The sequence below is a fragment of the Cavia porcellus genome, unplaced genomic scaffold, assembly GCF_034190915.1.
Source record: "Cavia porcellus strain 051 isolate PalLab524CR breed Dunkin Hartley unplaced genomic scaffold, mCavPor4.1 scaffold_13, whole genome shotgun sequence".
In the NCBI taxonomy this organism is placed as follows: domain Eukaryota; kingdom Metazoa; phylum Chordata; class Mammalia; order Rodentia; family Caviidae; genus Cavia; species Cavia porcellus.
Genome location: NW_026947496.1, coordinates 9,230,262 through 9,257,816, shown reverse-complemented (window position 1 = coordinate 9,257,816; position 27,555 = coordinate 9,230,262). Strand labels below are relative to the sequence as shown.

General features: G+C 43.1%; 1 protein-coding gene across 3 annotated transcripts in view; it reads right to left on the bottom strand.

Annotated features, from left to right (window-relative positions):
* The window catches only part of Ripk1 (receptor interacting serine/threonine kinase 1), a 45,266-nt gene extending 18,084 nt beyond the window's left edge, over positions 1-27,182 (bottom strand). The window contains exons 1-6 of one of the 3 annotated variants that reach the window (XM_003468780.5): positions 27,044-27,182; positions 9,145-9,375; positions 8,178-8,334; positions 5,856-5,990; positions 3,929-4,157; positions 2,831-2,980 (exon numbers count right to left, since the gene is read on the bottom strand). In XM_003468780.5, the coding sequence (XP_003468828.1) occupies positions 2,831-2,980; positions 3,929-4,157; positions 5,856-5,990; positions 8,178-8,334; positions 9,145-9,296 (823 nt within the window). In that variant the 5' untranslated portion in view covers positions 9,297-9,375; positions 27,044-27,182. Of the gene's footprint in view, positions 1-2,830; positions 2,981-3,928; positions 4,158-5,855; positions 5,991-8,177; positions 8,335-9,144; positions 9,376-17,581; positions 17,603-26,748; positions 26,924-27,043 lie in introns of those variants that run through there. The other 2 variants (XM_013151464.2, XM_063259807.1) reach the window with 2 other exon arrangements.
* Positions 27,183-27,555: the final 373 nt, after the last annotated feature.

The following is a 27,555-nucleotide window of genomic DNA, read 5'->3' as shown; positions in this document are numbered from 1 at the left end:
AGGAAAGCAGGAAGAATGCTATTGTTTGGGTCTGGAATCTACCCCAAAGACCTATGTGTTGGAGGCTTAGTTCCCTACTTGTGGGGTTAGGTATGAAACTCTGAGGTAAGGCCGGTGACAGGAAGGAAGGTCACTATGGGCATGCCTTCTCTTTTGTTTCTCCTGCGCATGCCAGCCATGAAATGGTTTTGCTAGGCCTGTGCTTCCCGCTGCAATGTACTGCCTTGCCACAGGCTCAAAAGCAGTGAGGCAAACCAACCGTGGACAGCGTAATGGTTGACAGATTGTGTCAACTTGAGAAGTTTAGAAGTTTAACTAAGTTGGCTCAGCAGTTCTACCCTAGGGCCTGGCTGTGTGGCTCATCACCTCTCTCAGCTACTGAAAGGAAACTAAACAGAAAATCAGGAGACACAGAGGAACACAGAAACAGTACCAACCAACAGGGTTTAGTCAAGATTTATAGAATGCTCTATTAAACATGAGCAGAAAACCCAAGTGTTCTCCTTAAGTGTCAATACAACAGGTACCCAGACAGACCACAAGCTGGGCTACACACACAAAGCCTGTGCAAACCTGAAAGAACTGAAACAGAGTGTGTTCTCTGTCCAGACTAAATCAAACCAAAAAACCCAGTGTAACAGGGAGATGAAAGGAAAAACCTTGAAAGTCTTGATGACTAAGCAGCACTTTCTAATACAGGGATCAACAAAAAGACTAAAGGGAAATTTTTAAAATGCATTAGTTAATGAAAATAAAAATACATATCAAAACTTGTGGGACCCAACTAAAGCAGGGCTGAGAGGGAAATTTATGTCAATAAATGTGCATATTTAAGAAAGGAAAAAGTCTCGAGTCAGTAATTTTGATTTTCCACTTCAAAAACCTAGGAAAATAAAGAGCAAAACACAGCAAACAGAAGGAAGGAAACAACAGAGATAAGGGCAGAAATCAACAATGGGAAAAACATCAGTGAAAAAGTGAAACAAAAACTAGTTAGTTGGAAAGATCAACAAAATTGCCAAATCCCTAGCAAAACTGAAAAAGAAAAGACATAAATTACCAATACCCAAAATGAAATAGTAGATGCCACTGTACAATACATTCTACCAACAAAAAATAAAAGTCATACTAAAAGCAACTTGGCACACATTAATGTAACTTAGATGGACTAGACCACTTGCTGAAAAAATACAAACTGCCACAACCACCCCAACAGGAGACAGATCATCTCGACTAGTCTTACAACTATTAGGAAAGTTACTTCATAACTTAAGCCACCCCTTCCCATCTCCAGGTCCAGTCAGTTTCATTGACCACAGTTTCCAGTAGTCTACACACTGATAGATGAGATCACATCATCCATAAGATAGTTACATCAAGTAGGATGTTACCTATAACTAAAAGCATAATTAATAATGAAAGGCTGGATGGTTTTGTCCTAAGATTAGGCACGAAAGAAGGATGTCTGCTCTCTGATCTATACAAGTTAGTGACAGAAGTTCTAGGCAGTACAATGCAAGAAAATGAAATAAAAGGTGCACAGTTAACTCAGTGACCTTTAGTACTACCCACAATGCTGCACGTGACAGGCTTTCACTCTTCTGATGCTGTGTAATACTCCATGTGCATACATATGGTACCACAGTCTCTTCATCCACCATCCACTGATGGGCGCCAAGGCTGACTCTGTATTTTAGCTCTTATGAACAGTGCTCATAAACACAGAAGATACTACCACTGGAGGAGGAGTAAACGATACTTGGGACTGCTTTATCTTGTTCCTGTGACTGCATGTGAATTTACAAGGATCCCAAAATAAGAACTTTAATTTTGAAAGTGAAATGGCACAGAACATGAGAGGAGAAGCCAGGAACAGATGAAGGTTGATGGAGCATGTGTGAAAAACAGACAGCTAAACGAAGGGCCCCTGTAATCTCTCGCTGTAACTGTTTGGTAGCAGGCAGAGTTTTACTTCCATTTTCTCATAGAAATGTGAGAGCACAACACCTTACGGATCTTTAGTGCCTTCCTGTTATATCTCATTCCCCACCTGATTTACTTCTTTCCTTCCTCTACTTCACAAGCTCCCATGTCATCATATAGGGGAACTGGAAGGGGTTCAAGCATGTCAAACATCCATGTCCCTGTATTTCTCTTCATAGTGGGACCAATCTAAGTCACAAAATACATTCCCAATGATGCCAGCTAAACAAGGGGAGAGAAAGAAACAAAAGAATTGAGGAAGCCTAAGTGCCTATCACCAGAGGAACAGATAAGCACAATGTGGTATATACATACATGGAATATTATCTAGCCGTAAAAAGGAAGGAAATTCTGACCTATGTAATAACACAGATTAACCTAGAAGACATTCGTTACATTAGTGAAATAAATCAGGCACAAAAGACAAAGACTGTGATTCCACTCGTATGAGGTATCAGCGTAGTCAAATTCATAGAGACGCAAAGTAGAACAGAGGTTGCCAGGGCTGAAGAGGAGCATGCAGGGTGTGTGCTTCATGGGTAGTGTTTCGGTCTGGAGAAAGTCCTGGTGATGGCTACACAGCAGAGGGGATGGACCTAATGCTATTGATGTTTATGCTTAAAAATAACTGTGATGTATGCACATTTCTAACAATACAACAGTTAAACCTAAAAAACTAAGGCCTTATATAGCTTTAAGAAGGATTTTTTAAATTAAAATGTTTGAAGTCTAGAAAGTCAGTTTGGAACCACAAGTTTTTTCTGAAGACCCAAACCACATTCCTGACATTATCTCATTTAGGACAACCACACAGTGAATGCTGCAAAATCAGAAAGAATGCCCTCACCAGGAAATGTTGGCCGCAGTTCTGGGTCTTCCTGCCAGCAGCATGTCATGAGGCTGATGATCTCCGTGGGGCAGTGCTCAATGATCTTGTCCACGTCTGGCCTATTGCCACGTTTTATGCATACCAAGAGGTGCTCTGCAGAGAGGGCATCTGTGAAGCAAAGAGAACCTGAGACCTCTGGCTTCTGCTCTTCTCAAGCAGAAGACAACAGAATGTGAATATATTGCTGACTGTCTCCGCTTAAGGTGAGCTTTCAGCAGAGCTGCCTCACCCCGTGGCAGAGTGGCCCTATGACAAGGAGCTGACACATTCCACTGCTGAGATGACCCAGCATTTCAATTTCTGCAGATGAAAGACAAAATCTGAAAGTTGCTTTCTTACAGAACAAATAGCTTCTCTGGGTAAAGTCAACTGCATTCCTCAAATCTTCCTACCCACACAGGCAGAGGATAGTCTTTACCTTTAAGTTTAATGTATTTTCAAATAAGGGGTCTGAGTAACATGATTGTGAGTAGTTTTGTTGAAAACAGAAAAATAAGTAGAAGGTAAAGAATGGGGAAGCAAGGCCCAAGGAGGACTCCAGTCCAAGGAAGCAGGAAACTAGTACATGGGCTAAGACAGGAATCATAGTGCATCCTAGAATTTGCTAGACCGGGATAACTGCGCATGCTGATAAAGTAGAGAGCGCAATGGATAAAGCTAGAGAGAAGCGAAGGTTTTATGTGCTGGTGGGGAAAGAAGTAGATAGATTTAAAGCTTTGAGGTCCCCTGGAGTGAGAGATGGAGGGCCAGGTTAAGTCTGAGAAGGCTCTAAGGTTGCTGGCTAAAAAGATGGAAAAGTCATTTTCTGAACATCCATAGAAGAGCAAAGGGCAAGAATTTACTGAGCACCAACTATGTTCAGGCGCCATGTGTAGATGCTGAGGAAGTGGTAGCGAATGGACTGGATGTAGCAGCAGCCCTCGGGGAACGTGCACTCTGGTGGGCAACACTGCCTCTGATGGAACAATACAGACCTTAACTGACTTCACAGAAGGTCGCTATCTCGGGTAAGAGTTCTGATTAATATGACTGTGCCACTCCTTTCCCGTGTCTTACACTCGTACGGCTCTTTATCTGCAATTATTGCCCAAAGCATGATGCCAAAGCTGTACACGTCCGACTTCTCCGTGGGCTTGACGTTGATGTCGCAGAGGTGCTCTGGGGCCATGTAGTGCAGGGTGCCACCGTTATTCCTGGTGGTGCCGCTGGCCTTCCTCTGCTCATTGTGTTCCTCCTGAGTCAATCTGCTCCATGTCTTAAAGGAAGCAACGCCCAGGTCGGCTATCTGCAGAAGGCAAACCATGGGATTACTGTGGGAGAGCTACGAACTAGGCAGAGTCGGCCTAATCTGGGGCTTTTCTGAGATGTGACCCAGGTATGGAATGTCTATACAGCTCTGAACAGACTCATAAAAACTTAAGTCTTTCTTCACTCCTCTGGAAAACTTCACCTAAGAAACGTTCGCATGAGGCTTTGGTCTCTATTCTTCTGCGACAAAAGGGAGAGAGGAAAGCAGAGGACATTTGTGCCATGGCACCAACAGCAAAATGTGTTTATGTTCTGATTCCTCATTTGTTCTGCATAAACTTGTTCTGTGTTTCAGCTGTTTCTGGGGCTGGAGGGCAAACGCTTTCTTCCCAGCACGTTTGTGTAGCAGGTAGAGGCTGGGTACCACACCTTCTGTTCCCCAGATGGCGTCCAGGATGTGCAAAGTCTCCAAGGATCCCAAAGGCACACTGATGAGAAAAGCTGTGGTGCTGTTTTTTTGAGTTGGTAACCTGAACCTGAGACAAGATGGGTATGAAGGAAGGGGGAAGAAACGGAAAAGCACAGACAAATACCAAGGTCAGATACAGAGCAAAGTGGGACATGGCCGAGCAAAATGACAGAAGAACACAGGTAAGAAAGAACCAAAGGACAGTTCCACTTCTCTTTCTAGAAACCAAGCAAGCATTTGGAAGTGCATGACAGCATGTGATTATCTGAGAACTCCAGGTTTTAACCTTCAATGATCTGAGAAAGGCTGTTAAGTTAAAGAAAGAAACTTCAGGCCGGGGATTTAGCTCAGCGGCGAAAGTGCCTGCCTTGCAAGCACACGGTCGTGAGTTCGATCCCCAGTACCAAAAAAAAAAGCAAGAAACTTCTTTAAAGATACTGGATAAAAACTTGTCCCTGGCTCAGGAGTGTTGGAAGCAGTCTCATAAGCGGGTTCTGAGTTCCGCTTTCCCTTTCCAGACCTTCTGGGTTTTGCTGTGGTGCTGGAGATAGAACCTAGTGCTCCCTGCATGCGAGACAAGTGCTCACCGTCTTACTTTCCCCTCTGCACTCAGGTTCCTGGGCTTAGATTCCAGTTACCAAAACCAATTAATGTGCTGCTTCCCCCCTCAGCTAAATCTTGCCTGGGAATGAACAAAAGAAAGATCCCTCTCCCTGTTCCCTTTAATACAATGGGATTTTTAAAAGAAACATGCATGCCTTTAAAAAAAAATGAAGCAGATGAAAATAAAAAAAACTTTAAATCAGCTGAATTTCAAAGCAGAGCTTTTGATGCCCAGGTGGCCAGTTCACTGCTGATGTGACTTGGGCCATGCGTGAGTTCTGAGACCGTCCACACACTCTCCACGTTCCCTGCATTTCCAGAGTCTCGGTCGTGGAGATTCCCTAGGGAAACAATGAGGCACCTATTCCAGGGCAAACAAAGCAACCTCTGAATGTTCCATCTCAGAGTCTAACAGGAGGAAAACAAGACTGGGGAGAGGACTGCTTGCCCAGCCCATTCAAATCTGCTCTTTGGCAGAAGGTATCATCTACATCCTCACAGCTGTCTCCCAACCCTGTCAAGCCTGACCTGTTCTCTGGTAGCCTCGTCTCGAGTTACACACGGAGCTAGGTCTCCCTTTAAAAAGCCACACCATCTACGTGAATGGATTTTCAGTGGAAAGCGTACAGTTAACCTTCCAGAAGCCTAGAGACTAATGTTTACCTTAATGTGAAAGTCACTATCAACCAGGATATTTTCAGGCTTCAGGTCCTTATGTATCACACCCTCTCCATGTAAGTAGCACATTCCTTCGATGGTCTCTACAATTATTCTTCCTTTCACAGAAAGTGGGATGGTCTGAAATGAAAATGTGTGTGCAAAGGAAAATAACCAGACAGTCAGCAATTCCATTAAAGAGTGGTGGGATCCAAATCTGACAGCAGATACCGCATTCCCCCAAGACACCCTGAAGCGTTGCTGTCACAGTGCAACAAGCCCCCACTTCAAGAAAGGTTCCATTCTGGATGTGGTGATTTGTCAGCATCAAAACAAAAATTCCATGCAGGTTTCGTGCACACAAAAATACTATAAAATTAAGCTTCTTACCAAGATGTATTATCTAAGATTGGATCCTTAGAATGAATGAGCAAGTATACAGATAACCATTTTCTAGGCATACTCATACAATGTGATGCTGTATTTACATTAACTACATGAATCGTGTCAGGAAAATGTGCATGTGAAATAATGTTTAAAAAGAACACAGGAAGTATGTTCACACTGATTACAACCATGTAAAAAGCCATGCCATATGCATGACTCTAAAACTATGCTAAAGTGAATTAGTATGTATTTGACCGGCTCAGGTCACTGTTACAGTACTATTCTAACGGTATCATCCATGTTAGTATAAATAATTTCAGTTTCTGTTTTAGTGATTATGTTTAGTTCTGCTTCACAATGAAAGACCAGTTATAAACAGGTTGTTTCCTAACGTGTCTATACATTGGTTGATGGTTAACAGAAAAAAAATCTCAATTATGGAATTAGATTCCCCAGTGTACCCCCAAGCCATTTTAACACATAATATAGCTGAATTATATCATCACTACCTGGGCCAGCACGTACAAACAGCAGAAGAGATCTGTTCCCGCCTTCCTTGGTATATTTCTACCCTGGGAAACAGTTCCGAGCAAGCAGAGTTGATTTCTCCCACTCCTCCTGCCCTTCCCGGGTCCTCCTGATTCCCTGAGCCCCAGCTATTGTACCTATCATTGCGAGGTCCCAAAAGCCTGACTTCCCCACTAAGACATCTTCCTCATGCTGCTGACCGTTTCTGGTTTGAGGGAGGAAAACAGCCCGGCTAATGACAGTACAACAGATCTAAGTGATCAGCTGCCCTCCTCCCTGGGCAGCCGTATTTGTGAGAGACATCTACCAACTTGGCAGCTAAGAAGTGGGAGGGGAGATGGAGAAGGGGAAGTGCTGTAAAAACAGCCACACCCCGCCCCTCCGCACAGTGCACCCTCTTGCCAAACCCAGTGATGCACACGTGTGAAATGGGCTGTTGTCTTCTGTACCCAGCATAATCTTGGTGGGGGGGGCACCTCTGATTTCCTCTTGTCCATCAGACTGTCCCAAGCTGTGGTGGGTGGCGGTCCTCTGTCCCTGCTGTGAAAGACTCTGGAATGTCTACTCAACACCATTACCCTACATTGTCCCTTCTCACCTGCCTCCTTTCCTTGCCAGCGTCATGCTGGCTGTGATTCCTGTGCAACTAGCACTAGGTCTTGGCAGGTGCATAAACTTTAAAGAATAGTTTAGCATTATTGGTCTTGGTAAGCTAATTTTATCTTTTTGTTTTAAATCTTATCCATAAGCTGTTACTGCAGCTTATGTTCTATATTTCACCTGTACTAAATGTTTCCTAAATGGTATCAAAGTGCAGTCATGAATATTCCATCTTTTTTTACACTGTGTAATAGTGCATATGCTTCTGTGAATCACTGTTACGCTCCTGACAGTGGACACGGTGTCATCAGTTCACCCGGCTTTGTCACTGGTCACATGGATACCCCACGTCAGACCACAAGCTTCTGAAGACTGGACCACTCTCTAGTGTAGAGGCAGAGAGAGGCTGGCAGGTATGGCAACAAGGCAACCATGACAACTAGATATAGGGGACCTTTTGAGCAAGGACAGACTGTTGAGGATGGAAGAAAGAAAGCCCCATGGCAGGGAGCAAGGAAGATCCAAGAGCCAGGAAGGGTGAGACAGGCCTGGAAGCCCAGCTGCCTGGGAGGCTGAGGCTGAAGGATCCCAAGTTTAAAGGCAGCCTGCGCAACTCAGCAAAATTCAGTCTCAGAATTTTTAAAACTAAGGGCTAGCAGGGTGGGGGTGCAGCGCAGGGGCAGAGGACCCCTAGGTCTGATTCTCACAGTGTGTGCTGGCACAGTCTGTGGGCTAACTTCAGGAATTCAACAAACCACAGAGCAGCTCACAAGAGATCATTTCTATCCGCGAAGAGCCCAACGGCATCTCTACCTGGGCCTGCAGCACGTGCAGGAGGTTGCCCTTCTCCATGTACTCCATCACCAGGCAGTAGTTCCCGTCCTCGATGACGGCGCCCAGCAGCTTCACCACGCGGCTATGGCTCAGCCTGCGCATCATCTTCCCCTCCTCCAGCAGGGACTCGTTGTACCTGTAGGCAGAAAGGTGCCATGCTGAGGAGACACAGCCAGCCTCCTCCCTGGAGCCAGAGCCTACACAGCACAGCCGCACGCTTTGTCACACTGGGCCTCATCTGCTGTCCCTGGGCACAGACCACAGTGTCACCGAGCAGAGGGCTGCTTCACCTTTATGCCCCGCCCCCCATCCTGGCAGCAGGCACTGGAGACTGCAAATCAGCAAATGCACAGCGCACGGGCAGCGGCGGCGTGGCCTGAGTAGAACACTGTGCCAGGTGGTATCCAACAAGAGGGACAAGGGAACGTGGGCCGGCTCAGGTCAGCTCCACGGAGACAGACATTCCACTGCCTATGTTACAGACTGGGTTCCTTAAAGACTGACCCAATTGGCCTTGCTTTTTTTCATTTTTAGCCCCAGTCTATTTTTTTTTTTTTTTTTTTTTTGTACCGGGGATTGAACTCAGAACCTTGCGCTTGCCAGGCAGGCACTTACGGCGCTGAGCTAACTTGGCCCAAAATGCAAAGCGTATAAGCCCATTTTCACTGATTCCTCCCATTTCTTGTACCCTGCCTCCTGCATCAACTCTCTTTCCCTGTTCACATTTCTGTCCTGTGATTTACTAGCTATTCCCTAGTTGGCCTCAGTACCCTCATCTCAGATGATGGCGATAATCAGAGTGACGGCTACTCAGCATAGGGTCATATACTGGCTTCCCCAGGGGCCCCTTGTCCGGAAGCCCTGGCAGCTCCAAGCCCTGAACCCTCCAAGGAACCCTTTCTGAAGCCAGCGGACAGTGTGGCCCCCGCCTGCGCTCACGACTCACTCCATGCGCTTGGGCCCTGTGTACACCTTTTTCAGGATCACAAGTCCGTGCATCCTGTGGAAACACAAGGACACTGCCCCGAAGCCTCCGCTGTCCAGATTCCTTTTGTACAGGAGGTCGGCAGAATTCATCTTAATGTCATCCAGAGACATGTTTGCTTGCTCGCTGAGTGCTCAGGATGCCCTGGAACACTCCACTTTCTTTTTGTTTGTAGTTTTTCAGTGTTGTACCCTGTAAGAAAATGGAGGACATCTTACAGTAAAGGAATCCAAAAATGACATAATTACTAAGATGAGCTATTTTCTAAGAATCACAGAAGACCATAATTTTTTATCCCCACAGACTTCATTTCTGACAATATAGTGCATGTGAAAAATTTAAAAACCATCCTGCTACAGAATACTTGTATATGTTGGAGGACATAATTCAAACATCTCAAATGCATAGCTAACCCAGTAGAAAGAAAAAGAGAAAGAGAGAAACAAAGAAAGAAAAAGAGAACTGTGGAGTTCTAAGCAAGCAGGCGGGTGCCCACTTTCCCTGGATCCCAGCCTGGTTGGGACCGTCACACTTTCTGGGTATAGTGGAACAGCTAGGTGGGGCTAGGGCACCTGCATCTGCCTCCCCGTGTGCTTCGGGGACTGTGGAGTTCTAAGCAAGCAGGAGAGTACCACCAGTTCCAGAGGCCAAGCGGCCTGGGGGAACTGGGTGCCAGAGTCCCAGGAGCTGTGGGCATAGAAGTGGATTTCCAACAGATCCTGAGGAAGTTTTTGACTAACACTTGAAACATAAATATAGGAAAATGACAAAACAAAAAGACCAAATTACAATCTCAAACCTCCAGCCCACCCCAAGAAACCTCAGAAGCCATGTACATAGAAGAAAATATATGCCATACACCTCAAATATCGGACTTAAAAGAAACTGAAATAAAGAAGCAACTCTGGGAAACTTTTTTTTTTTCTTTTTCCTTTTTACTGGTACCAGGGATCGAACTCACGACTGCCTGCTTGCAAAGCAGGCGCTTATGCTGCTGAGCTAAATCCCCAGCCCCCTATTCTGGGAAGCTTTAAAGGAATTCAAACTAGAAATAATCTCTCAGGTAAAAGAAGAAATGATAAAAGAAATGAAAGAGATGCTGAACGTATCTAAAGAAAACAGTTAAAAAATTGGAGGAACTAAACAGAAAGATAGAATCCCTAGATAAGCAATATAAGAAACAAACAGAATACATAAAGCAGATGCACAGAGATATATAGGAAATCAAAAATTTCACTGAAAGCTGCAAAAGCTGCCTCAATGCAAGTGAAGATAGAATTTCAGACCTCGAAGACAAGATTACAGTTAGTGAATGGGAAAGGAAAGTTCTTTTAAAAATAACAAAGAATCAGGAAATAATTCAACAACTGCAAGATGACGCAAAGAAAAACAACATAAGATTGATAGAAATTAATAAAAAAGAAGGGGATGACATAAAGGACGTCAAGAGGATATTTAGAGAAGTATTAGCTGAAAATTTTCCAAGCATGAGATTGGAAACCGGTATCAGGTTCAGTGAAGCATATAGGACTCCAAATAGTCATAACCAAAATAAAACTACACCCAGACATATAATAATCATCATCCCAAAAATCTAACACAAGAATAGATTATTAAAAGCTGTCAGAGAGAAAAGACATCATTTATAAAGGAAAACCTATCAGAATCACAGCAGACTTTTCAGCACAAACAATAAAGTCAAGAAGAGCATGGAGTGAAGTATTCCAAATCCTAAAGGAAAATGATTTCCAACCTAGGCTGATGTACCCTGCAAAACTATCATTCAAAATCGATGGTGAAATAAGATACTTCCATGACAAAGAACAGCTGAAGAACTTCATGATTACCAAGCCAACCTTGCAAAAAAATATTCAAAGACAGTTTAGATACACAAAGAAAAAAACACTAAGCAGAGGAGATAATTAAACAGAACAGAAAGATAAAAATGCAATAGCAGAAAGATAACATGTCAACAATAAACCAACATATAACAGTTATAACCATTAATGTAAATGGCCGATATGCACCAATTAAAAGAAACAGACTTGCAGAATGGATCAAGAAACGAAATCCAACCATGTTTGCAGGAAACCCATCTAACCCAGAAGGATACTCACAGACTGAAAGTCAAAGGATGGAAAACAATACTTCATGCAATAGGAATCAAAAAAAAAAAGCAGGAGTAGCCATTCTGTTTGCAGACAATGTGAACTTTAAACCAATAATGATCAGAAGAGACAAAGAAGGTCACTACATACTCGTTAGGGGAAAACTCCAACAGGAAGAGGTAACTATCTTAAATATATATGCACCAAACTCCGGAGCACTCAGTTATATAAAACACGTATTACAGAAATGAAAAATCAAATTATCAGTAACACAATTGTAACAGGAGACCTTAACACACCATTGACACCAAGGGACAGATCAACCAGACAGAAAATCAGTAAAGAAATAACAGAACTGAATCATACCTGTGAACAAATGGACTTGATAGACATATACAGAGTGTTCCATTCAACAACATCAGAATAAACATTGTTCTCAGCAGTACATGGGTCATTCTCTAAAATAGACCATATATTAGCTCACAGAACATACTTAAATAAATGCAAGAGTTGAAATTATCCCTTGCGTGTTATCGGATCATAGTGCTTTGAAATTAGAAATTTAATGACAAAAGATATTGCAAAAATCCCACAAACACATGGAAACTGAATAACACTCTGTTGAGTGATCAGTGGGTCACAGAGGAAATTAAAGAAGATATTAAACAATACCTGCAAAGAAATGAATACACAAATACAAATTACCAGAATCCGTGGGATGCAATGAAAGCTGTCCTCAGAGGAAAATTTATTGCACTGAGTTCCCACATCAGGAAAACAGAACAAATACAAATCAGTAACCTGATGTTACACCTCAAACATCTAGAAAAAGAAGAGCAAGTCAAGCCCAAAGCCAAAAGAAGGGAGGAAAATATGAATCTAAGAGTTGGTTCTTCGAAAGAATAAATAAAATTGATAAGCCCCTAGCCAACCTTATTTTAAAAAGGGAAGAAAAAGCTCAAATTCATGCAATAAGAAATGAACAAGGTGAAATCACTACAGACTCTATAGAAATACAGAAGATCATCAACACCTATTTCAAAAACCTCTACTCTCAAAGGTTTGATAACACAGAAGAAATAGACAGATTCCTAGAAACATATGAAGTACCAAAGCTAGGTCAAGAGGATGTAAAACTGCTGAATAACACAATCTCTATCAATGAAATTGAAAATGTAATTAAGTCTCTATGTACAAAGAAGAGCCCAGGCCCAGACGGATTCACTACAGAATTCTATAAGAAATACAAAGAAGACCTAATGCTGACACTCCTCAAACTCTTCAATGTAATTGAAAGGGAAGCAATCCTTCCTAAGTCATTCCTGGAAGCAAATATTACTCTAGTACCAAAACCTGAGAAAGGCCTAACTAAAAAAGAGAACTATAGACTGATCTCCCTAATGAACACAGATGCAAAAATCCTTAAATATTGGCAAATAGGATGCAGCAAATCATCAAGAAGATTATACACCATGACCAAGTGGGATTCATCCCAGGCATGCAGGGATGGTTCAACATACGTAAATCAATAAATGTAATCCACCATATCAGTAAAGCCAAAAGTAAGAATCACATGATCATTTCTATAAGCTTTCGATAAGGTCCAACATTCATTCATGATAAGAACTTTACAGAAAATTAGAATAGATGGTCTTTACCTCAATATAATAAAGACCATCTACGACAAACCAACAGCCAGTATCATACTAAATGGCCAAAAATTGAAGGCCTTTACTTTAAAATCAGGCACAAGACAAGGATGTCCTTTATCACCACTCCTATTTAATATAGTACTGGAAGTACTAGCCAGAGCAATTAGACAAGAGAGAGAAATAAAAGGGGTAAAGATAGGAAAAGAAGAAGTTAAATTATCATTGTTTGCAGATGACATGATATTCTACATAGAAGACCCCCTAAACTCCATTGAAAGACTCTTAGATATAATAAATAAATTCAATAATGTAGCTGGATACAAAATCAATACTCAAAAATCAATAGCATTCCTATACACTAACAACAAAATCACAGCAAGAGAAATGAGAAGCCACACCCTTTACACTAGCAACCATAAAAATGAAATATTTAGGAATTACTCTTATGAAAGAAGTGAAAGACCTATACAGGGAAAATTATAATACACTGAAAGAAGAAATTGAAGATGATCTCAGAAAATGGAAAGACATCCCATGCTCATGGATAGGAAGAATAATATTGTGAAAATGGCCATTCTCCCAAAACTCTTATACAGATTCAATGCAATCCCAATAAAAATACCATCAACATATCTCACATATCTAGAGAAATCACTCCTAAAATTCATCTGGAGTGAGAAGAGACCTAGAATAGCAAAGGCAATTCTAAGCAACAAAGGCAAGGCAGGAGGCATCACAAGCCCTGACTTGAAGTTATACTACAAAGCAACTGTAGTAAAATCAACATGGTACTGGAATCAAAACAGAGCCAAAGATCAATGGAATAGATTAGAAGACACAACCACAACTACAAACACACTCAACCACCTTAACTTTGATAAAGGAGCCAAGCAGGTTCACTGGAAGAATGACAGTCTCTTTAATAAATGGTGTTGGAAAAACTGGCTCTCCATTTGCCGAAAACTAAAACTAGACCCAAGCCTATCACCATGTACTAAATTAAAATCTAAATGGATCAAAGATCTGAATATTAAAACAGAAACAGTAAATCTATTGGAAGACAAATTGGGTAGAGAATTCATGAACAGGACTCAAACTGCACGGGAAATACTTCCCAGAATCAATAACTGGGACCACCTCTTATTAAAAAGTTTCTGCAAGTCAAAAGAAATACCCAGCATAATGAAAAGAAAACCCACAAACTGGGAAAAAATCTTACTGAACTCTCCCTGAGACAAGGGACTTCTGTCTAAAACATATATAGAATTAAAAAAAAAAATCAGACCCCCAAAATTAAAAGATCCAATCCAAAAATGGGCATCTGAGATGAATACACACTTCTCAGATGAAGAAATACAAATGGCAAATAAATACATGATAAAATGTTCATCATCATTCATCATTAGAAAAATGCAAATTAAAACCACACTGAAATTCCATCTCACTCTTGAAAGAATGGCCAGGATCAAGAAAACCACCAACAACAAATGCTGGAGAGGCTGTGGGGAAAAAGGAACTCTCCTGCACTGTTGGTGGGAGTGTAGACTGGTACAACCATTGTGGAGGTCAGACTGGAGATTTCTCAAAAAGCTGGGACTGGAAGCCCCATTTGACCCAGCTATTCCACTTCTAGGCATATTTCCAGAAGAACTGAAAGCATCATACCACAGTGATATATGTGCACCTATGTTTATAGCAGCACAATTTGTAATCGCCAGCTCTTGGAAACAACCCAAGTGTCCATCAACTGAGGAATGGATAAAAAAGTTGTGGTATTTTTATACAACGGAGTACTACTCAGCTATAAAGAAGGGTCACATTGAGATATTTATAAATAAATAGGCACAGCTTGAGATCATACTCATAAGTGAAATAAATCAAACGCACATGTATGAATACCGAATAGTTTCTCTAGTGTAAGAAAGGATTCAAATATATGAAAGTATATGGTAATCATGATTCCCCATTATGTGGCTTTGAAGCCTTATAAAGTTTTCACTCATTAATTAGAATGGCTTTATTCTGGAATGCTTGATATTATTGCCTGTGATGAAATGAACAGCTATTCTGAAGAAAACAAGACATCATAATAGCTAGTGCAGATTTAATATCATCATGTTTTAAGTCCCACCAAACTGTTGCTCTTCTGTCTCCATTGGTTTTATCATGTTGTATCTTACTGAATTTTATGAATGTGATAGTATAAACAAAAATTTTTATAGGCAAAGAGATAATATATAAACCATTGTTCGTTTTCCGTTATCTGGTTCTAAATACCCTGTAATACTTTCATCCACTTGAATGGTTTTGTCTTGATATGTTGTATATGAAGTTATATTCAAATATTTCAAGGAAAGAGACACTATGGTAACTACTATTAAGTCGGGTTATTTGGTGGTGAAACACTAGGTTGCTGAAATTGTCATGCTTTGACCTGTATTGTTATGTTGTTATGTCCTCTTTCATCTCAATCTCCCCCTTATTCATTAAACAAATTATTTATTTATTTGTATTATTTTTTAATTAAGGGAAAAAATAAAAATATTAGCAGGATATATTATAGTAACTTTTTTGATTTCCTATTAACTTGATTTGAAGCCCTGTATTACTCCCACTATCTTGTTTTGACTGATCAGACTCTGTTTCATTCTGTGCGATAGTATCAAGTTTGAGGGTATAGGCAACTACTTTGAAGACAATAAGATTCACTATGATGCCCATTCTGGTTTGAATATTATCTTCTTTTGAAGTCCTGTAATGTTTCCAATGTTTAGGTTTTATTGATCTTGTTCTGTAGTGTTTTGTTCAATTTTATTATACCTAATGATATAGGCAATTCTTTTTAAGGAAGCAAGAGGCATTATGGTAACCATTGTTGATCACCTTGTATTCTGTCTCTACATCATGTGCTATGTCTATCCTTGGTTTTGACTGACTGCTTTGTCTTGTCATATTTGGTTTTATTCTCTTCCAAAAAAAAAGTAGTAAGAACTACGGAAGTAATAAAACCCAAAATGTGTAAACTTTTTTGTAAAAAGGAGAGGAAAAAAAAGCTCTAAAGGATACAACTGCAAGTGTGTTTAGGTGTGTAAGACAGATAACCATACTACTGAGTTTTTGTTGGATCCCTGAACACAACTGTTTTCAGTCTCACTGTTTGAATGTTCACTTTGTATGCTTTAATCCTGTAACTTGAACAACTGTTTCTAAGATGACAATATATAATCTATTAACTAGTAATTTCTTCCTTTTTTTTGTAATTCTGTATTACTTGTACCCTTATACTGTCTTGTTTTTCTTTTAAATAAAAAATAAAATAAAAATAAAAATTAAAAATTAAAGAAAAATAAAGAAAAAGAATCCCAGGAACAAAAAACAAATAGCACTGGACAAGGAGCAGTGGCCCACGTGGAAACCCCGCAGGCCGTCCTCACCAGCCGGACATCCGAGGTTAAAGGCCTACTAAGGATGCAAGCTGAGGTGAAGGCAGGCAAAAGAACAGTTCCAGGATGGAGACTCCCTTTAGCAGGGCCCTCCTTGCCACGGAACTCCTCAGTGGAAGAGAGCAGGAAAAAAGCAGCCCACTGGCGAAGGAATTCCTGTACCTCACACAAGGTGTGGGGGGCAGGGGTAGAAACAGGTCTCTGTGAATTGCTAACTGCGGGCCTTCCTTCAGCTTGATCTGGGCTCTGAATGTAGGGCCTTGTGGCCATCCACTTCAGGCCACAGATCCCCCAAACTAAGAACTTCGGGTAGAAAGAAATCATAGGACAATGACATCCGCAGGTTACACAGCTAGAGCCAAAACACACATTCATGTCAGGGTAGACAGGATCCCTGCATGAAAAAACTTAATGTAATGTGGGCCTGGCCGTCCAGAATTATAAACTACAAAAGAAAATTTCACTATGAGCCAGATCCAGCCTATACAACAAACAGCAATACCAGGTCCCGGGACAGGTAAGAACTTCAGGTAATCAAACGGTTCAGTTGCTTTAGAAAATAAATAGGCTTGGGGCTGGGGATTTAGCTCAGCGGCATAAGCACCTGCCTTGCAAGCAGGTGGTCGTGAGTTTGATCCCTGGTACTGGTTTTTTAAAAAAAAGGCTTAAAATAATTACGAGAAAAGTAGGAAGTAGGAAACTATAAAGAACAGTGCTCTCTGAATAGGAAGTTGTTTGGAAGAATGAGTCGGACAATCTCTCTGTGCTGTGCAGTGTATTATGATGGATCTCAGAATAGCACTGTTTGGGAAACAGGTCTGATGGTTCCTTACAAAACTAAATATGCTCTTACATACCGCGACCCAGCATTCTGCTCTCAAGGGAAATGAAAACACACATCCCAAAAGACTTGTGCCACGTTCAGAGCAGCTCTATTCATAACAGCTGCAAAGGGGAGATGGCGCCATGCACCAGCAGGGGCCTGGTAAAGTACCACAGGATGCACTACCGCAGTAAGAAGTTGCTGAATTGCTCATGCACAGAAGAGCACAGGTGAAATGCAAAGCCGTGATGCTGGGTGGATGAGCAATACAAAGCTGTAGGCATGCTAGTGCATGTAAGGGGTTATGTGATGCAGTGAGCAGTGAGAGCCACAGCAGCACACACAGGGAAGTACACCAGAAAATCCTCCTACCTTTGCACTGGGTTGTTTTTCATAATACAGTGTTGGAGCAGGGTGTTTAAAAGCACCGTGTAAGGGAGCGGCTGGGGCCATAGCTCCGCGGCAAAGTGCCTGCCTGTCAAGCACAAGGTTGTGAATTCAATTCCCAGTTCCAAAAACAAACAAAACAAAGGCACCATAGTGGGGGCTTTCTAAAAACACATGAATGTCTACAGTCTTGTCTGGTGCGTGCTGCAGAAAACTCAGGTAAGTGACCTACACTGTGCAGAGGCTACCCTGATGCTATATACCAGCACACGACGCTGACATTACTGGGCACTTCCCTGTGACATAAGGCACTGCCAAGCAAGACAAGTGTCTTCCAGGAAAGAGGCACAGCTGGGAGGCAGGCCCAGGGAGGGCAGGCTGCCAGGTCAAGGGGTGGAGGCTGCAGGGAAAGGGAGAGGCCCACACAGGTGAAAGAGCGGGAGCTGCAGTTCTGTGATTCATTAGCCCCGTGCCCTGGGGACACTTACTGAACCCTCAGTTTCCTCAACATGAGAAGGGATAATGACAAGGATAATGACGACACTCTCCCAGATCAGCTAATGGTTGTATGAGGGGAAAACATGCAAAAACACCTGTTGCATGTGTTAGGGCTCTGGCTCTGGTCAGCCGGGCTGCTCAGTTACTCTTTTTGATCCCCTTGCAATGCTGGTGTGCCCTGGGGACTGTGCCCAGGAGGTCCACCCTGGCCAGGCATTGGGACGGTGCCGCTGGGGTGGGGAGGCACAGACACAAGGCATGGGAAAGAGACCAAAGTAGTTCTTTGAGGAATAAAATCTGAGATGCTGATACAGGTATGTAAATGATGGTAACATTACATAGGACAGCAAAAGCATGGAGAACAACTTATACCTGCAGAGGAAAACCATCCATACTCTGAAATCTACTCGACAGTTTCAAAAACAATGCTGTGGAAGAACATTTACCAACAATACACAGTGCGCACACACAGGGGACGGTTGTGTTCTAAACGTGCCCACTCAGGGTGAGAGTCCAACGTTATGAGTTCTGTGTGGTGTCTGCCACTTGGCTCAGCCCATCTCAAACGTACCAGTTCCGACTTGGTCTTCCACACTTGTGCAGCCAGGAGAGAAACTGTCTGACACGCTTGTGTCAGGAAGGCTCTAGGCACAAGCCAGTCCTCAGAGCCCTGTGGCTCAATGGTCTAGCCTGGTATTCATTTTATATTTCCTTGGCTGGAGTTTTCAGGGGTTTCCTTTTGTGTTTCTATCTCTCCTCTTTCCCCAGGAATGATTCAACTTTGGGTAATGAACTCGGGTCTGCACATGCTAACTGTACCACACCCTCAGCCCTGCCTCACACTAAAAGATACAGCATGTGTTAGTGAGCTGATAAGGAATTTTGGGAGAAAGGACAGGGTTTGATTCCACAGCCACTTCAGGTGACTCATTTAACCTATTAATTTCTTCATTTGCCAATTAATTTGCAAATTAACTTTAAGGGGATCGCTAATATATATGATCATGGTTGGTTAAACTATTTTCATTACAGACAGCTAAGTTACATAGGAATACCATAGGCAGGCAGACAGACAAGCCCTGGAGAGTCAGTTCGAAAGATGAGAATACACTGCACCTGTGAGGGAGGCGTGTTCACGGAGGCCAGACCTCAGGACAAAAGCTGCAATGGCTACACCCCCATTCTTCCCCTAGGGGTGGACAGCAGTGATTCATACTCTTAAATGGGTATCCTTCACTTCGGGTGTGGGGGCCACTGATTGACTCCACAAAAAGCCCCTGTTCAGTCCACATATGCTTGCTACATAATGTGCTTCCCCATCTGATCCCCATTTAATCAGTATTACCCAAACAATTACACTTGTAATCTGATTGGCTGACCAAAGTTTTGTCCCTCCTCATGCCCACTTTGTGATTTCCCATTTAATCAGTATTACCAAAATGATTATACTCATAATCTTACTGGTTCACCACAGCTTTGTCCCACCTTATGATTTCCCACTGGATCAATGTCACCTAAGTGAGTTTTGCCATAGAAAACATTATAAGACATAATGGTGGTGGTCTAACGTGGTGGAAGGCCAAATGGAGATGTTTATCCTGATGGCCACTTCCTCCTCCTTCCCCATTACAACTTCCTCCTCCTTTTCCTTGCATGCACGAAGAAAATTTCAATCAGCTCCTCATGCGTCATAAATACCACCACATCCGGTCAAAGGTCACACATACCCCCCACCCCTGTATCTAGTTGGAGGAGAAAGCCAAACCCTTGCTAGTTTGGGCTCTTCACCACGTCCTTTAAATAACAAGGCCACTTTTTACTTTTTCTTATATTCTGCTTCTCTATTGCACCAGAAACCTCTAACACTAAGTGGTGACTATGCTTGTACTCTTATTAGTTGATTATAATTTTTCCCACCTTAGACCTACCTTCACCTCCTGGTTTTGCTCCGTAAAATTCCTTTGAAAAGCAAGGTCCTTCACAACCCAATGGGGACCCGTCCATCTCTCAGACAGAAATTTCTTTTCCCATTAGATTCTGTTAACCTCTGTTGTTCCCAGAATTCATTCTTTGGTCTTAAAGGACATGAACTTGTGTACTGGACATCTAGCAGGGTGGAAGTTTCTTTCCCCTATAGCAGTTAGAGGTCTTCCACCGAGGTAACTGGACAGATGTAAGACAGTACTTTTGTTTCACAGATTCTAGTTTGTGACTTAGGTAGTCAAACTTCTTTTATGCTTTAAATTTTTATGTTATATGTTTGTCAGTTGCTTGTAATTGCATGGGCTTTGTCTTATATACACTGTTTTGTGAAAATGATAAATTTAAAAATATGGGAAGGTTAGCATGCTTCTTTAATGAGACATTTTATTCCAGTGCTGTGTATGCTGCATTTGAACTAGCACTGAATTTACTGGTGTCCCTTGCTTGACAACAGCACTAGGAAGAATAATGTTAGAGCACCCGCTGGTGGACTTTGACATACAATTCTGTAAAATGGGTCTTCTTATGAAATGTAATCTATATTTAGCTCAGACTTTTATCCATCCCTTATAGAATTTTAAAAAACAGTGGTTAATCTGCCTGCTAGTTAAATGCTCTTAGAGCAGCTTCCACTCTTAAAGCAGAGCATAGATTTTGCCCAGCACCTTCTAGTGAATCCCCATTAAAGCCAATGGCCAATGGAATGTTGACCAGATAGGCAGGCGGATTCCTTGCATAGACAGATCTCTGGACCAGTAGAAACCAAGAGCATGACCAAGGGGTGGGTCATGGCCAGCCCAGATACTCAAAGGTTCCTAAGTGAAAGCTGAGTCCTGAAAGCCTGCGTGGGTAACCAGCAGAAAACTCTCCATTTATCTACCACTCTTTCTGTGCTAGTAAGTTACAGATTCTCCCTAAGTTTTCTCCAACTTGCCAGGAGTTAACTTTAGAAGGACTTTGCCAGCTTGCAACAACTATGGACTTTCACAGCAGAAAGCAGCTATCAGTAGAATAATTTACATTTGTGCCTTGCATACACTGAGTACAAAAGAGATTTTAGTCAGCCTTTCTCTTTCATATGCGTATAAAAGACTAATAAATATGCCTTTACTAATGAACTGTGATTGCTCGGTGATGAATATAAGTTTAACCTGTGAGCTTCAGCAATATAAAAATTTTTAAATGGACTTCAAAAAGTGTAGCCTTGGCTTGCTGCTACGAACAGTTGCCTAGGTGATTAGACAGACAACAGAAGTGTCTTGGAGACTTCTTTGCCCTAGGACCTAAGGAGGAATCCCTCAAGTCAACTGTTGCTCCTATCTCTAGAGGTGATCTTCGGAGGCTGAGAAATGATCTCACTACTTCTGACTCATTATTTAGTATTTTCTGTCTCTGAGAATTGGAAAGCAATGGTTTAGTGCTAAGCAATGCTTCCATCTTTAAACATTACTGTCACAATTGAGACTGATTGTAAGATGTGCTTATAAAAGTGCTACAAGAGTAATACATGAGCTCCCTGGGAAGATGAAATTGTGCACCAGTGTTAGGGTGGATAGGCTGGTTGAATTTTGTCTTCTTGTCTATCCAGATGGCATCCACCTGCCCTAGAGTGGAATCAATTTGATGCTATGAGAGTTCAGAAATCAAACTGAAATTAAAGAGGATGCCCACTTCTTTATTTTTGCATTTCAGATATGGGGAACTCAACGTCAAATCTCTTACTTTTAAGAGATTCTGTATTCTTAAGCACTGGAAGATGTTTGACCCCTACATGTTGAAAAAGGGCCATTTGATATTGTTCTACACATGCATAGGGTCTACTCACCTCCTAGACCCGAGGTGGAATACAGAGGAAGTATTAATTATGATGCTATTTTATAAGTAGAATCTTACTGTTAAAAAAAAAGGGAACATGATCAGAATTGCCTTACATTCAGCTTTGCTTTGTATTAAGAAATAAGCCTTATTTGTGTTCAAAATGTACATGTGAGGGGCTGGGGATTTAGCTCAGCGGCATAAGCACCTGCCTTGCAAGCAGGCAGTCATGAGTTTGATCCCCGGTACTGATAAAAAGGAAAAAGACAAAAAAAAAAAAAAAAAGTACATGTGAGACACAGGAAAAGCAGATACCTAAGGCTTTTAAGCCGTCCACTTTCCTGCTCCTGTGGCTGCTCTTCCTAGCCTTTGGAACCTGAGGATAAGGTTTCCAAAACAATCCACTATTACTGAGTCCCTCACTTGCCTTTTGGTCCTGAGGGTGGGGCTTCTACCAGTCAGAATCCAGGCTTCTACAGTGCTATACCCATCTTTAGCTACATTTATTCATGTTGCTCAAGGACAGTGCCCTTTACAAGAAGCAAGGGGGGAATTTGGAACTACCAAGTTCATGTGTCTTTTTCTCTCAGTGACCTACATCAGATGAAGCTGGATCTAGGAAAGTTTTCCTACAACCCTGTAAGTACAATGGGGCGTCTAGAGGACTTACCTAGACCTATGAGCTCGACTGGCAAGATGTATACTCTAAAATCAAACACTGACTTTTAATGAGAGAAAAGTAGCATTACAAGCTGCTATTGCATTAGGGATGAATATCATACTCTTACTTTTAGAAGACCAGAAGATAGGCAGCCAGGGGAATAACCAGTTCCCATCGGAGCCCAAGACTCCTACTGGCCTAACAAGCAGCTAGGAGACTAGAACAGGAGACATCTCCAAACATGTTTTCTTGAAGATTTGTAAAGGACAAGAACTAAACTCTTCAATTATTTTACATTGTCAACTATTCAGCAAGAAAAAAATGAGAACCCCTCTACCTTCTTAGATCACTGACAAGAGGCACTGGTAAAATATACATACCTAGCTCCTGATTCGACAGAAGGACAGATTATTCTTAAAGATAAGTTTATTACCTAGTCAGCTTCAGATATTAGAAAAAAGCCACAAAAGATGGCTTTTGTCCCAGATAGCTCACTTGATACATTAGTGAAAATTGCCTTCTCAATATTTTATAATTGAGAAGAGGAGGAGCCAAGGAGAAAACAGAGCCCAGGAGCACATGGCTGCCTTGGTTGCAGGCTTAAAAGGAATAGACTCTCAGTCTAATTCTCAGGGTGCCAAAAAGAGCTAGACAATCACTAAGCTCCTGTGCTACCACTGCTGAAAGCCAGGCCATGAAACCAGACCAAAAACCTGCAGTGAGAAGTCTCCTGGGACACACCCTAATTGCAAAGGTGATCGAAGGAAGTCAGACTAGCTTCTGACATGGAAGGTCCAGGGTTCTGATTCATCTTACCAGCTGGTCTACCAGCTGGTCTACAAGACAAGGGTCCTTGGACCCTGCCTGCTTTCTCCTACTGGCCAAACTGCCATCTCCACAGAGGAGCCCCTGGTAATCCAGACTATGAAGAGAAAAGAAAGCAACCTACTGCTGGACACTAGTGCATGACCCTTAGTCCTTCTTTTCAATCCTGGCCTTCCTTCCAGCCATACCTCAGTGAAAGGAGTCACCAGAGAGCAGGTATCTCCCTCTTTCTCACAATCCTTAAGCCACAACTGAGATGGCTTGCTTTTTACATTCCTTTTTTGAGCATGCCTGAAAGTCCAGTTCCCCTCTTTGGCAGACATCTTGTATCCTGTTTAAATATTGTAGTATATATGCATGCAGGTCAGGTACACTGCCTTCGCTTCATGGAGGCAGGAATAACTCCTGAGGTATGGGCACCTAAAAGTAAAACAGGGCAGTAAGAGCTGCTCTGCTGCACATACATCTAATATCCTACTATTTTTCCTCCCTGAGACAACATCCTTTAAGACCTGAAGAGAAATTACTGCCTATAATTGGTAACTTAAGGACATGAGGTTTAGTTGAACCAGGTAACAGTCCATGTAATATTCTGATCTTGGGAGTTCAAAGATTCAGTGAGAGTAGAGGTTGGTACAGGACCTTAGACTGATAAATTAAACAGTAGTCCCAATCTACCCAGTGGTATCTAATCCACACACTCTCCTTTCTCAGACCCCAGAAGATGCCAGCTGGTTCTCAGTGTTAGATTTAAGATTCCTTTTTTTGCATCCCTTTACGTATGTAAGTATGTAAGATTCCCAGTTTATTTTTGCCTTTGAAAATCCTCACTACCAGATTTCTCAAATGATTGGGACCGTGCTTCCTCAAGGATTCGGAGACAGTCCTCTTCTTTTGGACAAGTGCTTTCCCACAATGAGGTGGGTTTTAAATTTTCTCAGGTGGTGGTCTTCCAATATATAGATGATGTACTATTTTGTGCCCCCTCAGAAGAGCTCTTTAGCCAACGCACTTGTGCTCTGCTGAATTTTCTAGTAGACAGGGGTTATAAAGTCTCTATGTCTAAGACACACTTTACAGCCTTCAGGTAAAATTTTTTGGCCCTATCATATTCAAGGGAACCCAAACGCTGGGGGAAGAAAGAATTAAACGAATTCTTTCCTTCCTACAGCCCAAGATTCTAAGACAGCTAAGGGTACTCCTAAGAATTGCAACCTCTTGTTGCCTTTGGATACCAGGATATGGTGAGCTTGTGCAAACCCTTTACCAACTTACAAAAGAAGCCTGAAAGGCAGATACATATAGTTTAACTGGGAACCCGATTCCCAAACTGAATTCCAGAAGTTTAAACAAGTCCTTCTAAATGCCGTAGCCCCGAGCCTACCAACACTACACCATTTCAGTTTGTACACTGATGAAAGTTGGGGCCTGGCTTTGGGAGTGCTTTCACAGGATTGGGGACCTGTTCCACAGCCCGAGGGCATCTGAGTCATAAATCAGACACTGTAGCACAGGGATGGCTTGTGTGCCTTAAGAGCTGTGGCAGCAGTAGCAGTCTTAGTGCTGGAGGCATCCAAGCTGACTTCAGGTAAAGATCTCATTGTACATACACCTCATGATGTGGCAGACTTCTTTCTTCCAAAGGGAGCCTATGGCTATCAGATAACTGACTTCTTAAATACCTGGCTCTTCTTCTAGAGGGCCCAGCCATTTAAATAAACACATGTTCCTCCTTAACCCAGAAACCCACCAGGTAAGGTGGAAACAGGCTGACAGACATGTCTGTGAATAGGTAATTCCCCACACACACCCAGCCTGAGCCAACTGGTTAGACACACCCTTGCTGGCCCTGCTCTGACCCTCTTCTGTGGTGGCAGCTCCATCATGGAAGATGGGATGTGAAAGGCAGGGTACGCAGCGGTGACTACATCACACACTTGAAAGTCCCTCACTTGTACCTGGGATCAGTACTCAGTTAACAGAGCTCACAGCTGTGCCCAGGGCCTTACAACTCAGTAAAGAACAAAAAGTCAATATTTCTACTGACTCAAGATATGCTTCCATAGTACTGCATGCCCATGCAGCCCTATGGAAAGAAAGAAATAATCTGACAGCAAATGGATCTCCCACAAAGTATCATAAGCAAGTAGATTTTTAAAAAATCTGGCTATATGCTCTTCACTGTAGAGGATACCTAAAGGAAGTTGACAAGTATCTCAAGGTAATCAATTGGCTGCCATAACAGCAAAAAAAAAAAAAAAAAAAAAAAGCTGCTCCAGGGCCTCCCACTTCCAGCCCCCCAGATCTGGGAAGGGTGCCTTAACCAGACTTGGCCCAAATATTCTGGTCAGAAACTAAATGGGCTCTCTCCTATGGGTTCCTTTGGTCAGGATGGTTATAGTCAGATGATAGTAAACTGTGCCTTCCTGGTGCTAGTCAATGGAAAATTAAGTCTTTACATCAGACTTTTCACTTGGGAAGAGACACCACCCAGCAGATGGCCTCAAAGTTATTCACAAGAAAGGAACTTTCTCAGACAATGCAAGAGATATACAATAACTGTAAACAATAACAACTTGGGAAAATGGAGATGCAAAGATCTATCTTACAGCCTTACCTGCCTACACTAACTGAGTATCCTAGTAGTAGAAATATGGAGAAATGATGGACAGATGAGTACAAAAAGCAGATGAGTAATAAGTCACTCTACATTTCAAAGTTCAATCTGTGTTTTGGTTTCTTTAAATGTAAATGCGGAAAGTATCAACAGTGATAGACTAAAGGACTCCTTCAAACTTTTCTTTTGAAAACTGGGTCTCTCAATTCAGTCCAGGCTGGCCTTAAATGCACTATGTAGCCCAGGCTGGCTTCTCCCTGGAGGAGATCCTCCTGGCTCAACCTCCCAAATGCTGAGATTACAGACATGTGCCACCATGCCTAGCTCCTTCAAACTTCTTGATTAACCCTACTGCATACTTTGCCCAAGATAAACAAGATGTCTTTCCAAGGAAGAGTCCAGTGATCAGCAAGAGACAAGGAAGCTATTAACTGCTGAGGTGAGGAGGATGCCCTCCTCCTTTCCTGATGAACTCTGAAGCACGACACCAAAGCAAAACTGCACTGATGACTAAGAGATATCTTAGAGTCATGATATCCGTCCCTATGTTCACCTGGCTGTCGGCTGCTCCTGGTCCATTTGCCAGCTCACATCTAAGACTTCGCAGAAACGCTCAACTGTCTACTGCGATCCCTGGTGCAACAGTTAAAGAACTTTCAAAGGGTTGGGAAGAGGTCTCAACCTTTACATAACTCTGTTAGGTCAAGAGCAGAAACAGCCTAAGGATACTACAGTAAAAACCCATCATCCTACCAGAACAACGAAGGAGCGATGCTCCGCGGGCAGGCCTCTACCGTGGCCGGAGGGCAGATCGCAGCGGCTGTCGGGACTTGAGCTGAAACTTTGGCAGACAAGAGGCGCGTCCAGCCTTCCCAGCTACAGGTGGACCGCCAGCTATCCGCCGACTTCCGCTAGCGCTCGCGGCCCCGCCCACCGCCCAGCTTTCCGCGCAGCATAGCTCCGCCCACCCAGGGGTCGCAGGTCCCGCCCCTTCCCGGAAGCCCGCTCCCCGCGAAACCCGGGCGGCCGCGCCCCAGGCCTCACGCACCTCAGTCGCTTTCGTTTCTGTGGCCGACGCCCCGGCGCCGGGCGAGGAGGCGAATGACGGCGCGGCGGCCTCGCCGGGGAGCACACGCGGGCTGGGACGCGGGACTGCCTCAGAGCGCTCGGGCCCCGCGGTGGCCGCGTCCGTCGCCCCGCCGCCCGGTCGCTTCGGGCCCGCTCGCGCCCTCGCTGTCCTGCGCCGCGCCCGGGAGGCCCCTCGGTGGCCCGCGCCCACACCGAACGCTCCCGCCCCCGCACTGAGAGCGCTCGGCGGGCGGGGACCGCGGCTCAGCGCCACCCTCGCTCGTGCCCGCGAGGCGGTCACGCGCCCATTCCGGGTTCCGGAGTGGGAGGCCGAAACTGCGCCGGGTCTGGGCGGGCCGCCGGGGAGCCCCGGGCTCTGGAGCACGCAGGTGGAAAGCCAGCTGCGCTGAATGACAGGTCTGCAGTCTGCTCTAAAAGAGTAGCTGTGAGGTCTCAGGGAAAGGAAAGAGGCCAGAGATGACCTCAAAAGCA